At 52.8% G+C, this 13,393-nt stretch overlaps 1 protein-coding gene across 2 annotated transcripts in view; it reads left to right on the forward strand.

The window, feature by feature from the left end:
• Positions 1 to 11,240, forward strand: part of PRR5L (proline rich 5 like) — a 35,920-nt gene extending 24,680 nt beyond the window's left edge. The window contains exons 5-9 of one of the 2 annotated variants that reach the window (XM_054400585.1): positions 316 to 407; positions 5,130 to 5,270; positions 7,204 to 7,337; positions 9,953 to 9,981; positions 10,858 to 11,240. In XM_054400585.1, coding sequence (XP_054256560.1) covers positions 316 to 407; positions 5,130 to 5,270; positions 7,204 to 7,337; positions 9,953 to 9,981; positions 10,858 to 11,240 — 779 coding nt within the window. The remainder of the gene's footprint in view (positions 1 to 315; positions 408 to 5,129; positions 5,271 to 7,203; positions 7,338 to 9,952; positions 9,982 to 10,857) is intronic. The other variant, XM_054400586.1, reaches the window with a different exon arrangement.
• Positions 11,241 to 13,393: the final 2,153 nt, after the last annotated feature.

A 13,393-nucleotide genomic window follows, 5' to 3' on the forward strand; every position in this document is an offset into this window, starting at 1 on the left:
GTGAGATCACACATCCTTGTCCTGTGGAGCTGAAGCCTCCAGTGGCAGAGGGGCTTTGCTCCTCTCTTGGAACTGCTCTCCTGTTTCGCACAGAGCTCTCTTCTTCACAGCACAGAGCAGTTCATCACCACAGCCTCCTGTCTCCATCAGTTAGGGCAAAGCTTAGCTGAGGGATGTCCAGTTTTGGATGGGATTGTGACTGTGGAGGGTGGGGTTGTGTCCCTTATTAGGGAATTAGAGAGAAATGGGAAAATCTCAGCTGGATTTGTAGTGGCCCTGGCACTAATGCTCTCTTACCATGCTCTGTTCTCACAGGTGAGGATCGCATTGATGTCCTGTCTGAAATCTGGGATCACTATTTTACAGAGACTCTCCCTACACTCCAGGCAATATTCTACCCAGTCCAGGTAATCTCAGTGTTACAATTCAGCCTTCAATCAGCTGAGGCAATGCAGCTGCTAATGGCACATGGAAACCTCTGTTCCAGCAGTGCTGTTCCACCAGCAGCTCAAAACCTTCAAACTGAATCTGGGGGGGAAGCAGAGTTTGCCCAACTCAGTATTACCTGTGTGTGAAGGGCTGCTGAGATCTACTGGGCAAGCACACTGCCTTGGGCTGACTTTATTCCTACTTGGCTGCCCCTCTGTCAGTGCCCAGCTAAGCTGAAGCTGTTGCCCTGTGACTTGTCCATGCTGAACCTCTGAGCCCTTTGTGTTTCTTGTTCTTCCGTTTCTCAACACTTGGGACTCCTGGTGCAGGTGGCAGTGCTGACAGCTTGTCTTCAGAAGGATGAATCTGAAGACCAGATCAGAAGCAAATGTGTTTTAACTTGCCCTAACCTACTTATAGAGGGTTTATATCCCACTTGTGCCTTTGGATAATCCTCTGCTGGGTTTTCTTTGAAGCTTTAATAAGGGGGGGGTGGGGGCCAAGTAAATGAATGTTTGTGTGGTAGCTGAATGAACAGGTCTGTGGAAGCCTTGTTTGCCCAGGGTGTTTTGAAAGCTGCATATCCTATCAGAAGTGCTGAGCTGAAGCTTTTTACTGATGCAGTTTAAGTCAGGGTTTCCATACAAGCAGTCTCATTACCTCCCCAGCCTATTCTGATCTTCTCTTCCATCAGAGGAAAAGAAAAATGCACCTCAGGAGGAGACTGACAGTCTTGGGCATGCTCCTCTTGACTTTTGCCTCTTCCACAAAACACTTTCCAGAGCCTTTTAGAGCTATTTTTCCCTTGCATGATTTGAAAGGCAGCAGGTAGAACTCAAAGGCTGCCTTTTTTCCTCTCCTCCTGCTAAAGTTGGCATTTCCCAGCAGAGCAAGGGCTCCTTGCACTGACAAGACACTAACTTTTCTATTGTGTTTGTTTTTTATTCTTTCCTTGCTGCTGCAGATGCTCTAAGGTAGGTGCTGGGCAGGTAAAACTGCCCAATTATAACATCCTCTCTCTGTCTCCTTTGTACCAGTTCATTTTCAGTCAGGCAGTGACCTTAATCTTAATTAGCAGGGGTTTGTCTGCACTGCAGCAGCTCTGTGTGCTGAGCTGGCTGTGTGTCACACACCCACTGATGATAATAATCCTGCCACTAAGCAGAAAATAAAAAATCTCAACCCTTGCTCTTAAATGCCCCTGCTGAGAAAAGGAACACAAATTACTGCACAGTGGGGACAGTTCTTGGCAGTGACCTGGTGGCAGTGGTGGAAGCACGACTGTGGAATGCTGAGGTTCTTTGAAAGCATAACTTTGGTACTGTGGGTGCCTGGTTGTGGTGCCTCAGTCACTCAAAATCATTTCAGAGAAGCTGTGGAGTTGTAGGGAAGTGTTGACATTTTGTAGATGAGGAACTGAAAGGTGACAGGCAGTGTGTTTAAAGCTCTGTAGGCACCCAAGTCCTACTCAAATGGATTTAAACCACTAGCCTGGAGAGAAGAGAGGAGAAAGGAGAAAAGAGAAGGCAAGGCAAGGCTCCAGGCAGACCTAAGAGCAGCCTGCCAGGACCTGAAGGGGGCTCCAAGAAGGCTGCAGAGGGACTGTTTGCAAAGGCCTGCAGGGACAGGACAAGGGACAATGGTTTGAAATGAGAGCAGAGCAGATTGAGATTGGATGTGAGGAGCAAGTTGTACACCAGGAGGGTGCTGGGACACTGCAACAGGTTGCCCAGGGAGGGAGTTGAGGCCCCATGCCTGGAGCTGTTCAAGGTGAGTCTGGAGAAGGCTGTGAGCAACCTGCTGTAGTGGAGGATGTCCCTGCTGAGTGCAGGGGGGTTGGACTGGATGCCCTTTGGAGGTCCCTTCCAACCCAATCCATTCTGTGGTTCTAAATGCTGCCAAGAACTTTCCTGTGCTACAAGAGAGAAAAGGAAGAAATAAGGAGTTGCTCTAATCCCAGGCCAGTCCCCTAATAACAAGACTGTGCTCTTCCTGCACATAGGGAACTGTCTGTGCCTATCGCTGTGGTGTGTCACCACATGTGAAGAGAGCTCACCTCGCAGATCTCTTACCCAGCTGTAGCTCCTCATGCACTGCTGTGCTGGATGGGAAAGTCAGTTTGTGGTGGGTCCCTCATCCTGTGCTGCAAATGCCACCATGATGATTTAGCTGTGCTTTTCTGTGACCCCCCCCCACCAAAAGTCAAGTGTCCATAAACCTAGCAGCCCCACTGAGGCAGCTGGAAGAGCTGGTCAAGCAGGTGGTCTCCCCATACCTGGGCCTGTGTGAGGATCACAGCTTCTCTGGTAGCACCTGCTTGCTTGGTAAGATGCACACAGTGCACAGGAGCTTTGGTGGAGTGACTCAGGACTGAGAGGACCATTGCTGCCCCAGCACTGCACACACACACACACAAAGCCTCCCCTCTCCCTGGATTTTAGGACTTTCTGGTGGGGGAGAAGCTGGACATGAGGCAGCAGTGTGAGCTTGCAGCACAGAAGGCCAATGGCAGCCTGGGCTGCATCCAAAGCAGCATGGCCAGAGATGGGAGAGAGGATTCTGCCCCTCTGCTCTGCTCTGGCAGGCAGAGTGTGGGAGCAGCTCACCAAAGCTAGCAGCTAGGAGCAGCCTCCTTGCTCAGCTGAGTGCAAACCTCAGGCTCTGAGCTGCTGCAGAAACACGACCTTTAAGCTGCCATTTGGTTAAATTGCTGTACAGAGGGGAACTATGTAAACAGGTCAGTGGCTTTTATATAGCTGCAGCTGTTGATGCAAGTACTCAGTGTGGAGGAAGGATAGCAAGTCTTGTTTTGTTTGGCACAGGGAGAGGTCTGCCTTTGGAAAATATGGATTGTGAACTGGGTAGATTTTAGGTAATGTATCTATGGGGAGATTCAGATTAGATGTTAGGAAAAAGTTCTTCCCTATGAGGCTGGTGAGAGACTGGCAGAGGTTGCCCAGGGAGGTGGTGGAAGCCTCATCCCTGGAGGTTTTTGCAGCCAGGCTGGATGTGGCTGTGAGCAACCTGCTGTAGTGTGAGGTGTCCCTGGCCATGGCAGGGGGGTTGGAACTGGCTGAGCCTTGAGGTCCCTTCCAGCCCTGACAGTTCTATGATTCTAAGTTAACAGGACTAAACTGCGTGACAGAAACAAAGCCTGGAGCTGCTGCCAGAGAGTGTAGGGACCTGCACTGGGGCTCTGCTGCACCTCCACCTTTCTAACCACACAGCAAAGGTTTGAGAAAACTAGCAAAGTGCTTTTGCTCATAGCCAAGCTGCTCTCCAGACTGTTGCCTTCTGTTTGTGTTTATGTGTTGATGATGCTGCTAATTATGGCATTAAACCTGTTAGGATTTAATGATTAACTGTGGTCAGTTCCATCCAGCTGAGTGTTTCCATGGGGAGTGTGTTATGGAGACCATGAAATGGTTCCTGAACAGAGATTAACATGCTGGGAAGAACAAGGGTAACTCTTCAGCCTGGAAAACTCTGGGCAGGGCTGAGGAGGAAATTTTTTGCTGTTAAACTGTACTGGGACAAGGGAAAGCCATGGAAACATTTAGCATAGAAGGGAGGAAGGTGGGAACACTTGCATGGCAACTGGAGTCCAGCTGTGCTTAAATGTCTTAAAATATGTCTTTAAATCATAGAATGGCTTAGGTTGGAGGAGATCTTAGAGATCCTGTGTTTAAATAGAAGTGTGGTCAGAGATAGGGAGAGAGGATTCTGCCCCTCTGCTCTGCTCTGCTGAGACCTCACCTGCAGTGCTGTGTGCAGGGCTGGAGCCCTCAACACAGGAAGGACATGGACCTGATGGAGAGGCTCCAGAGGAGGCCACCAAGATGATCAGGGGCTGGAGCAGCTCTGCTAGGAGGACAGGCTGAGGGAGCTGGGGGTGTTCAGCCTGCAGAAGAGAAGGCTGCAGGCAGACCTAAGAGCAGCCTGCCAGGACCTGAAGGGGGCTCCAAGAAGGCTGCAGAGAGACTGTTTGCAAAGACCTGCAGGGACAGGACCCCAGGGGCAATGGTTTGAAATGATAGCAGAGCAGATTGAGATTGGATGTGAGGAACAAGTTCTGCACCAGGAGGGTGCTGGGACACTGCAACAGGGAGGTGGTTGAGGCCCCATGCCTGGAGCTGTTCAAGGTGAGTCTGGAGAAGGCTGTGAGCAACCTGCTGTAGTGGAGGATGTCCCTGCTGCCTGCAGGGGGTTGGACTGGATGAGCTTTGGAGGTCCCTTCCAACCCAAAGCATTCTATGGTTCTATGAAAAAGGGATCCAACACAGACCAGAGGCAGGCTTAGGAATACTCTGTCCCAGTCCCTTTGCCTACCCAATCCTCCCTGGTTTCTCAACTCTGTGTGGCAAAACCCCATAACTTGCATCCATCCTGGGCTTTGGAGGCTTGTGACTGAATGGGATGGCAGTTGGGCTTCATGATTTCAGACTCTGTTGGTGAAATGCAGGCCCATTTCTGGCTTCCTTCCAAACCTAGGAGTGCCTCAAATACGATGTTACTCATTCCAGAGTTTGTGTGAGACAGAGACTGAGGGCAACAGGCAGAGAGTGCCATGAATCCTTTCAGCCTGAGCAGTTAGGGGGGTGCTGTACCACAGCAGCAAGGGGTAAGATGGACCTTTTCTGTCTCTGTGATGCTCACATGGCCATTTACCAACTCCTGGGTTTTGCCTTCTGTGTTTTCAGGGTCAGGAGCTGACGATCCGTCAGATTGCTCTCCTTGGCTTCAGGGACTTGGTCCTGCTGAAAGTGAAGTTGGAAGAAATTCTCCCCTTGGTGCAGACAAAGCTCCCAGCTTCCATTGTCCAGATGCTGTTGATTCTGCAGGTGGGCAGCCTCTTCCTTCCTTCATCTGACTCCACTTGGGTACCCCAACCTCCTCACCTCAATCCAAACCCTGGAGAGCAGGAAGGGTGCAGGGGGTGATGTGTGCTTAGCTGAGCAGCAAATGTAGGCTGAGAGCTGCATTGGAATGTGCTGAGCTTTTGTGGGAACAGGGGAGGATGTCACTGTGAAAGGGCTGGGTTCTGCTCTTCACTCTCTGTGTCAGATTTTCCAGGCTCACAGGATGTCAGGGGTAAAAGGGACCTCTGGAGATCATTGAGTCCAACCCCCCTGCCAGAGCAGGACCAGAGAATCCAGCACAGGTCACACAGGAGCACATCCAGACAGGGCTGCCAAGGCTCCAGAGAAGGAGACTCCACAACCTCTCTGGGCAGCCTGTTCCAGTGCTCTGTGACACTTAGAGTAAAGAAGTTCTTCCTCATGTTGAGGTGGAGCTTCCTGAGCTGCAGTTTACATCCATTGCCCCTTGTCCTATCACAGGGCACAAGTGAGCAAAGGCTGTCCCTTCCTTCCTGACCCCCAGCCCTCAGATGTTTATAGACATTGATCAGATCCCCTCTCAGTCTTCTCCAGACTAAACAGCTCTCAGTCTCTTCATAGGGGAGATGCTCAAGTCCCCTAATCATTCTCATGGCTCTCTGTTGGACTCTCTCCAGCAGATCTCTGTCTCTCTTGAACTGGGGAGCCCAGAACTGGACACAGGATTGCAGCTGTGGTCTCACTGGGGCAGAGTAGAGGGGGAGGAGAACCTCCCTGGCTCTGCTGGACACACTCCTCTGAATGCACCCCAGGACCCCATTGGCCTTCTTGGCCACCAGGGCACATTGCTGTCCCATGCAGAACTTGTTGTCCACCAGCACTCCCAGCTCCTTCTCCTTGGGGCTGCTCTCCAGCAGATCCCCTCCCAGCCTGTCCTGCTGCAGTTTATTCTTCCTTCCCAGCTGCAGGACTCTGCACTTATCCTTGCTGACCCTCATGAGGTTCCTCTGTGCCCAGCTCTCAGTCTGTCCAAGTCTCACTGAATGGCTGCACAGCCTTCAGGTGTCTCAGCCAAGCCTCCCAGTTTGGTATCCTCAGCAAACTTGCTGAGCAGACTCTGTCTGTCTGTCTGTCTGTCTGTCCCCTCATCAATGTCATTGATAAAGATGTTGAACAGGACTGGGCCCAGCACTGGTCCCTGGGGACTAGTTACAGCTCTCCAGCTGCACTTGGCACCATTGACCACCACAGAGACAGTTCCTGCTAGAGCTGCTCTGCTGGAATGACTTTACTGTAGGCATCAGCACAGCAACAGTATGATGCCAAATCCTCAGTGCAGACCCTCAGTGGGATCTTACCTTCTACCTTCCTACCCCCTGATCAGAAAAAAAGACAGCTTAGCTCTGCTCAGAATTCACAGGGTTCTGGCTATGCCTTGGACAAGGAGGTTGACTTGGATGGCAGCTGAACCTCTCTTCAGGCTTTTCAGCTGTGCTCATCCAAGTGCTCTACTGATACAAGAAAGAAATTTTGTTCCTGGAGAAGGGCACCCAAGCTGGTGAAGGGTCTGGAGAACAGGGCTGGTGAGGAGCAGTTGAGGAAACTAGGGCTGTTTATTCTGGAAGAGGCTGAGGGGAAACCTCATTGGTCTCTACAGCTCCATGAGGAGGAGGTTGGAGCCAGGTGGGGGTTGGTCTCTTCTCCCTATTAACAGGTGATACAAAGAGAGACATGGGTTAGTCCCAGCCTTGGCAGAGTTACAGAATGCTTGGACTCAATGACCTTAAAGATCTTCTCCAAGCAAACTGAAGCTATGGCTCTGTGATATGGTTGGGATATTCCAGTGCAGGGAGATTTGCCAGACCTCAGGCTTCACTCAAAACCCTTCCTCAGAACTACCTAAGGCTGATGTTGACTTTTTCTGTTTGAATTTCAGAGTGTCCATGAACCTAGCGGCCCCACCGAGGGCTACCTGCAGCTGGAAGAGCTGGTCAAGCAGGTGGTCTCCCCATACCTGGGCCTGTGTGAGGATCACAGCTTCTCTGGTAGCACCTGCTTGCTTGGTAAGATGCACACAGTGCACAGGAGCTTTGGTGGAGTGACTCAGGACTGAGAGGACCATTGCTGCCCCAGCACTGCACACACACACACACAAAGCCTCCCCTCTCCCTGGATTTTAGGACTTTCTGGTGGGGGAGAAGCTGGACAGGAGCCAGCAGTGTGAGCTTGCAGCACAGAAGGCCAATGGCAGCCTGGGCTGCATCCAAAGCAGTGTGGCCAGAGAAGGGGAGAGAGGATTCTGCCCCTCTGCTCTGCTCTACTCTGCTGAGACCTCACCTGCAGTGCTGTGTCCAGTTCTGGAGCCCTCCACACAGCAAGGACATGGACCTGATGGAGAGGCTCCAGAGGAGGCCACCAAGATGATCAGGGGGCTGGAGCAGCTCTGCTAGGAGGACAGGCTGAGGGAGCTGGGGGTGTTCAGCCTGGAGAAGAGAAGAGAGGCTCCAGGCAGAGCTAAGAGCAGCCTGCCAGGACCTGAAGGGGGCTACAGGAAGGCTGCAGAGGGACTGTTTGCAAAGGGCTGCAGGGACAGGACCAGGGACAATGGTTTGAAATGAGAGCAGAGCAGATTTAGATTGGATGTGAGGAACAAGTTCTGCACCAGGATGGTGCTGGGACACTGCAACAGGTTTCCCAGGGAGGTGTTTGAGGTCTCATGCCTGGAGCTATTCAAGGTGAAGCTGGAGAAGGCTGTGAGCAACCTGCTGTAGTGGAGGATGTCCCTGCTGCCTGGAGGGGGCTTGGACTGGGTGACCTTTGGAGATCCTTTCCAGCCCAAACCATTCTATGACTCCAGCTTGGTGTGGCTTGAGCTGCAGATGGCTTCTCAAGGACGTGGTTACCATCATAAGCCTCAGATATTCTTTGTACATCCTGCTGAACACCAAATGAACCATTCTGGGTGAATGTGCTCCTGGCAGAAGCAAGCTGAAGTGTTGTCATAGTGTGGCTGCTGCCAGTGATGGAGTTTTGGCTGCTCCTCAGACCCTGCCTAAAACAATCTAGGGTTTGTTTGCTGCTTTTCTGACTGATGCAAGCTTCCAAAACTCTTTTATCACCCTCAGTGATGACTGCTTTGTGTTGTGTTGCTCTGTTTTTTATGGTCTGCATAGAATCAGAGAACCACAGAATCAGTTTGGTTGGAAAAGCCCTTTCTGATCATCCTGTCCAACCATTCTCCAACCCCACACAGGCTGGGGGTAAATCATAGCCCTCAGCACCACATCTGTGTTCTTTCAAATACCTCCAGGGATAGGGATTCAACCATCTTCCTGGGGAGCCTCTTCCAGTGCTTGAGAGCCCATCCAGTGAAGAAGTTTCTTCTGATATCCAACCTCAACCTCCCCTGGTGAAATTTGAGGCCATTTCCTCTCATCCTATTGCTTGCAACTGAGGAGAACTACCTGGCTCCAGCCTCCTTTCAGGGAGTTGCAGAGAGCAATGAGGTTTCTCCTCAGCCTCCTCTTCTCCAGTCTAAACACCCCCAGTTCCCTCAGCTGCTCCTCACCAGTCCTGTTCTCCAGACCCTTCACCAGCTTCATTGCCCTTCTCTGGACCTGCTCCAGCACCTCCATATCTTTCTTGGAGTGAGGACCCAAAACTGAACCCAGGACTCAAGAGCTGAGCACAGGGGGACAATCCCTATCCTGGTCCTGCTTGGCCACACCACTGCTGATCCAGGCCAGGCTGCTGGTGGCCTTTTTGGCCACCTGGGCACACCGTGGCTCATGTTCAGCTGCTCTCAACCAGCACCCTCAGCTCCTTTTCTGCTGAGTAGTTTCCAGCCACTCTCTGCCAAGCCTGGAGCATTCATGGGGTTGTTGTGATCCAAGTACAGGACCTGGCACTTGGCCTTGGTGAACTTCATGCAGTTGTCCTCACCTCAGTGATCCAGCCTGGCCAGGTCCTTCTGCAGAGTGTTTCTACCTGTGAGCAGATCAACACTGCCACTACTGAGGGTGCCTTCCTGCAGATCATTGGTACAGACTCAAGGCCCAGGAGGGAGCCTTGGAGAGTACCACTTGTGACCAGCTGCTCTGCTCTTCTTGGAGTGAGGGGCCCAAACCTGAGCCCAGCATTCAAGGTGTGGCCTCCACAGGGGCAGTCATGGTGAAAATACTTAGTATTGTTAGGGTTGGACCAGATATTTTCTGTAAGGGCTTCTGACTTTCTGAAATGAGCCCCTGCACTCCTTTGAAGGTGGAGAGAAGCAGAGAGGCAGGGAAGAGCTTTATCAGCTGCTTCAGGATAGAGCCCATCAGATGTTCAACACCATCTGGCAAGGCTGCATGGTAGGAGAGAGCAGGTGAGGACTAATACTGCCTGCTTGCCCCTGCAGCAAGCCAAGGCACAGCCTTTAGCCCCTCACTGTTCTTGAAGCTTCCAGTGTCAGGTGGAAATGGTGCTTGGTGACCTGGGGCTGGGGACTGCTCCTGCACTTGCAGTTTGAAGCCAGATAAGTTTTCCCCTTTGTGCAGACCCTGCACCCTTCAGTGCTGTGCCACCACCTTCATCTGTGCTCTGCAAGCACTTCCTTCCCCTTCTGCAGCTTTCCCCTGGGCTCTTAGGTGTCCAGCCCCAGAGCCAGCTGTGTGTCCCAGTGGGTAATGCTGGCACCACTGGAGATGCAGTGCCACACCAATTTCCTGTTGGTGCCAGCTGGTGGCACCTCCTGAGAAAAGATTTCCAGAGAAAGGGATGGGAACTCAGGTCCTCACTGAATGTTTCTTGGAGGATTTGTGCCACTTCTATGTCACTGCTTTGAGTGAACCTGCACATGAGACATCCTACTCACTTCTCACTCCTCTGGGCAAGAGAAGTGACCATCAGGATGCTGAAGAAAGTCACAGAATCACAGAATATTAGGGGCTGGAAGGGACCTCCAGAAATCATCCAGTCCAACCCCCTGCCAGAGCAGGAGCACCTAGAGCAGATCACACAGGAACACAGCCAGGAGGGTTTGGGCTATCTCCAGAGAGGAAGACTCCACAACCCCCCTGGGCAGCCTGTTCCAGTCTTCTGTCACCCGCACAGTGGAAGAAATTTTCCACATGTTTCCATGGAACTTCGTCTGCCTCAGCTTCCACTCAGTGCCCCTTCTGCTGTCACCGGGCGTCACCCAGCAGAGCCTGGCTCCAGCCTCTGGGCACTCCCCCTGCACATCTTCAGCACCAGCAATGAGGTCACCCTCAGGCTCCTCCTCTCCAAGCTCCAGAGCCCTCAGCTCCCTCAGTCTCCCCTCCTGAGGAAGATCTTCCACTCCCTTAATCACTTTTGTGGCTCTGCACCGGACTCTTCCAAGTCCTTTTGCTGCTCTCATTACTTTGTGGCTCACTTCTCTTGCAGGTGGCAAGCAGGCTGGGAAGTGCCTCCTGGCTGGGGCAGGGGCAGAACTCCTTTCCAACCCCCCCTGGCAGCGTGCACGACCGTTCCCCGGTGGGACTCTGTGCTCCCCGAGGCCAGCCCAGCAGTTCAGCCGAGGCTCTGCCGGTGACCTCCTGCTCACCGCTGCTTTCTTTGTCTCTTGCAGACCGGCGGCACTCCAGGTCCCGCCCGAAGCCCGGGGCGCTGAATTACTCGTCCCTGGCGGTGGCCAGCAGGCAGCCCGGCGAGATGCCCCTGACCCCGCTGACGGAGCAGGAGGGGGAGGCCTACCTGGAGAAGTGCGGCAGCGTCCGGCGCCACACGGTGGCCAACGCTCACTCGGACATCCAGCTGCTGGCCGTGGCCTCCATGCTGCACACAGCAATGGTGGCCGAGGAGGCCGACAGCCCCGACAAACGCCTGCTCTTGCCCCCCAGCCTGAGCCACAGGCAGTGCTCCAGCGAGCCCAGCATCGCTGATGGGCCAGAGGCAGCGGTGGCAGCGGGCAGGCAGGAGCCTGCAGAGCTGAGCTGCACCTCCGTCAGCTAGGAGAGGGCCTGTGGGGAAAGGACTGGACGGTGTGGCGGCACGGAAAGGGAGACAAACGGGAGCTTTGCTCCTGGCATGGGAATGGCTTTGAGGGGCCTCATGTCTTTTGGGGAATGCTCTCCATGTTTCTTTTTCTTGCCTGTTTGGGCTTGTTGTGGATGGGAGGTACCCAGGCTGCTCCCAGAGGAGAGCTGAGGGCTGCAAAGGTTCCACTCTTGAGCAGCAGCATGCTGTCTTCTCTGAGCTTTCTTCCTCTACTAGTGCAAACCCTGACAGCCTCAGGTTTTCTTCTCTTTCCTTGGTAGCATGGAATTGTTAGGGTTGGAAGGGACTTCAAGGATCCAATCCCCCTGCCATGGGCAGGGATACCTCACTCTAGAGCAGGTTGCTCACAGCCACATCCAGCCTGGCTGCAAAAACCTCCAGGGATGAGGCTTCCACCACCTCCCTGGGCAACCTCTGCCAGTGTCTCACCACCCTCATGGGGAAGAACTTTTTCCTGACATCCAATCTGAATCTCCCAACTTCTAGTTTTGCTCCATTCCCCCCAGTCCCTGACACCCTCAAAAGTCCCTCCCCAGCTTTCTTGTAGCCCACTTCAAACACTGGAAGGCCACAAGAAGGTCTCCTTGGACAAATTAGCCTCTTTCTGCTTTTCTCTGCCTTTTCCAGCTTTGTGCTGCTTGTTTGCTCTTGGTTCCTGCCACAGAGAGCTGTGTGCTAAATGTTCTCTTTGCTTCTGGGGTCGTTGTGGCTGAGGGGGCTGCATTTTTCTCTTTTGAAGTTGAACTCAGGGAGGAAAGCATTTGCATCCTGCAAAAAGATCTGCTCAAGTGGCCTGTGAGAGAAGATCCTTGGGTTTTTCCTCCCATGGACACGGATGGAAAGTCCCAATCTGAAGAAATCAGACTTGGTTTTGTTCCCCAGACCTGAAGAGGACTGAGTACAGGTGGGGGTCCCAGCTGAGGACTTAATGTGTGCTTGGTGTGTAAATTGGGTGCAAAGGAGGGGTGGATCTTTAAATTGAGGACAAAATACAGTCCTGAGCATCCTGGCATTTGGCATCAGTTTGCTTTCAAATTTTCAGTGGTGGTAGGGCTACAGTGAAAGGAAAAGTCTCAATGGATTCCCTTGGGAAGGAGACTCTAGGCAGAGTCTGCAGGTGTGCAGGAGACATAAAGGTGCTTCTCAGCACTGGGCCATCACAATTCCAGATGGGAGGTGCCAAGCACGATTTCATCCTTGGGCTGTCCTGACACTTGTGCATTTTATAGAACCATAGAATGGTTTGAGTTGGAAGGGACCTCCAGATGTCATCCAGTTCAACCCCCCTTCAGTCAGCAAGGACATCCTCCACCTGCTTTGTCCACCCTCACCTTGAATAGCTCCAGGCATGGGGCCTCAAACACCTCCCTGGGCAACCTGTTGCAGGATTCCACCACCCTCCTGGTGCAGAACTTGTTCCTCACATCCAATCTGAATCTGCTCTGCTCTCATTTCAAACCACTGCAAGGACAGGTTCTGCTCCCCAGCTGTGCTTAGTGTTGAAAAGCAGAGATTGAGCTGTGTGGCTGCCTGCCTCTGAGAGTCCAGCAGAGGCTCCAAGCAGTCTTCCCTTCAGATGGATTAGAGGAGGGAGGTTCTCCTCCCCCTCTACTCTGCCATGGTGAGGCCTCCCCTGGAATATTGCATCCAGTTCTGGGCTGCCCAGTTCAGGATGGACAGGGATCTGCTGGAGAGAGTCCAAGGGAGGGCTCCAAGGATGCTGAAGGGCCTGGAGCACTGCCTGGGGAGGAGAGGCTGAGAGCCCTGGGGCTGTTCAGTCTGGAGAAGTCTGAGAGGGGATCTGATCAATCTCTATCAGTATCTGAGGGTTGGGAGTCAGGAAGGAAGGGACAGGGACAGGCTCTGCTCAGTTGCACCCTGGGATAGGACAAGGGGCAATGGATATCAACTCCAGCACAGGAGGTTCCACCTCAACATGAGGAGGAACTTCTTCACTGTGAGGGTCCCAGAGCACTGGAACAGGCTGCCCAGAGAGGTTGTGGAGTCTCCTTCTGTGGAGCCTTTGCAGCCCTGTCTGGATGTGTTCCTGTGTGACCTGTGCTGGATTCTCTGGTCCTGCTCTGGCAGGGGGGTTGGACTCGATGATC

This window comes from Indicator indicator, chromosome 4 (assembly GCF_027791375.1).
Source record: "Indicator indicator isolate 239-I01 chromosome 4, UM_Iind_1.1, whole genome shotgun sequence".
NCBI lineage: Eukaryota > Metazoa > Chordata > Aves > Piciformes > Indicatoridae > Indicator > Indicator indicator.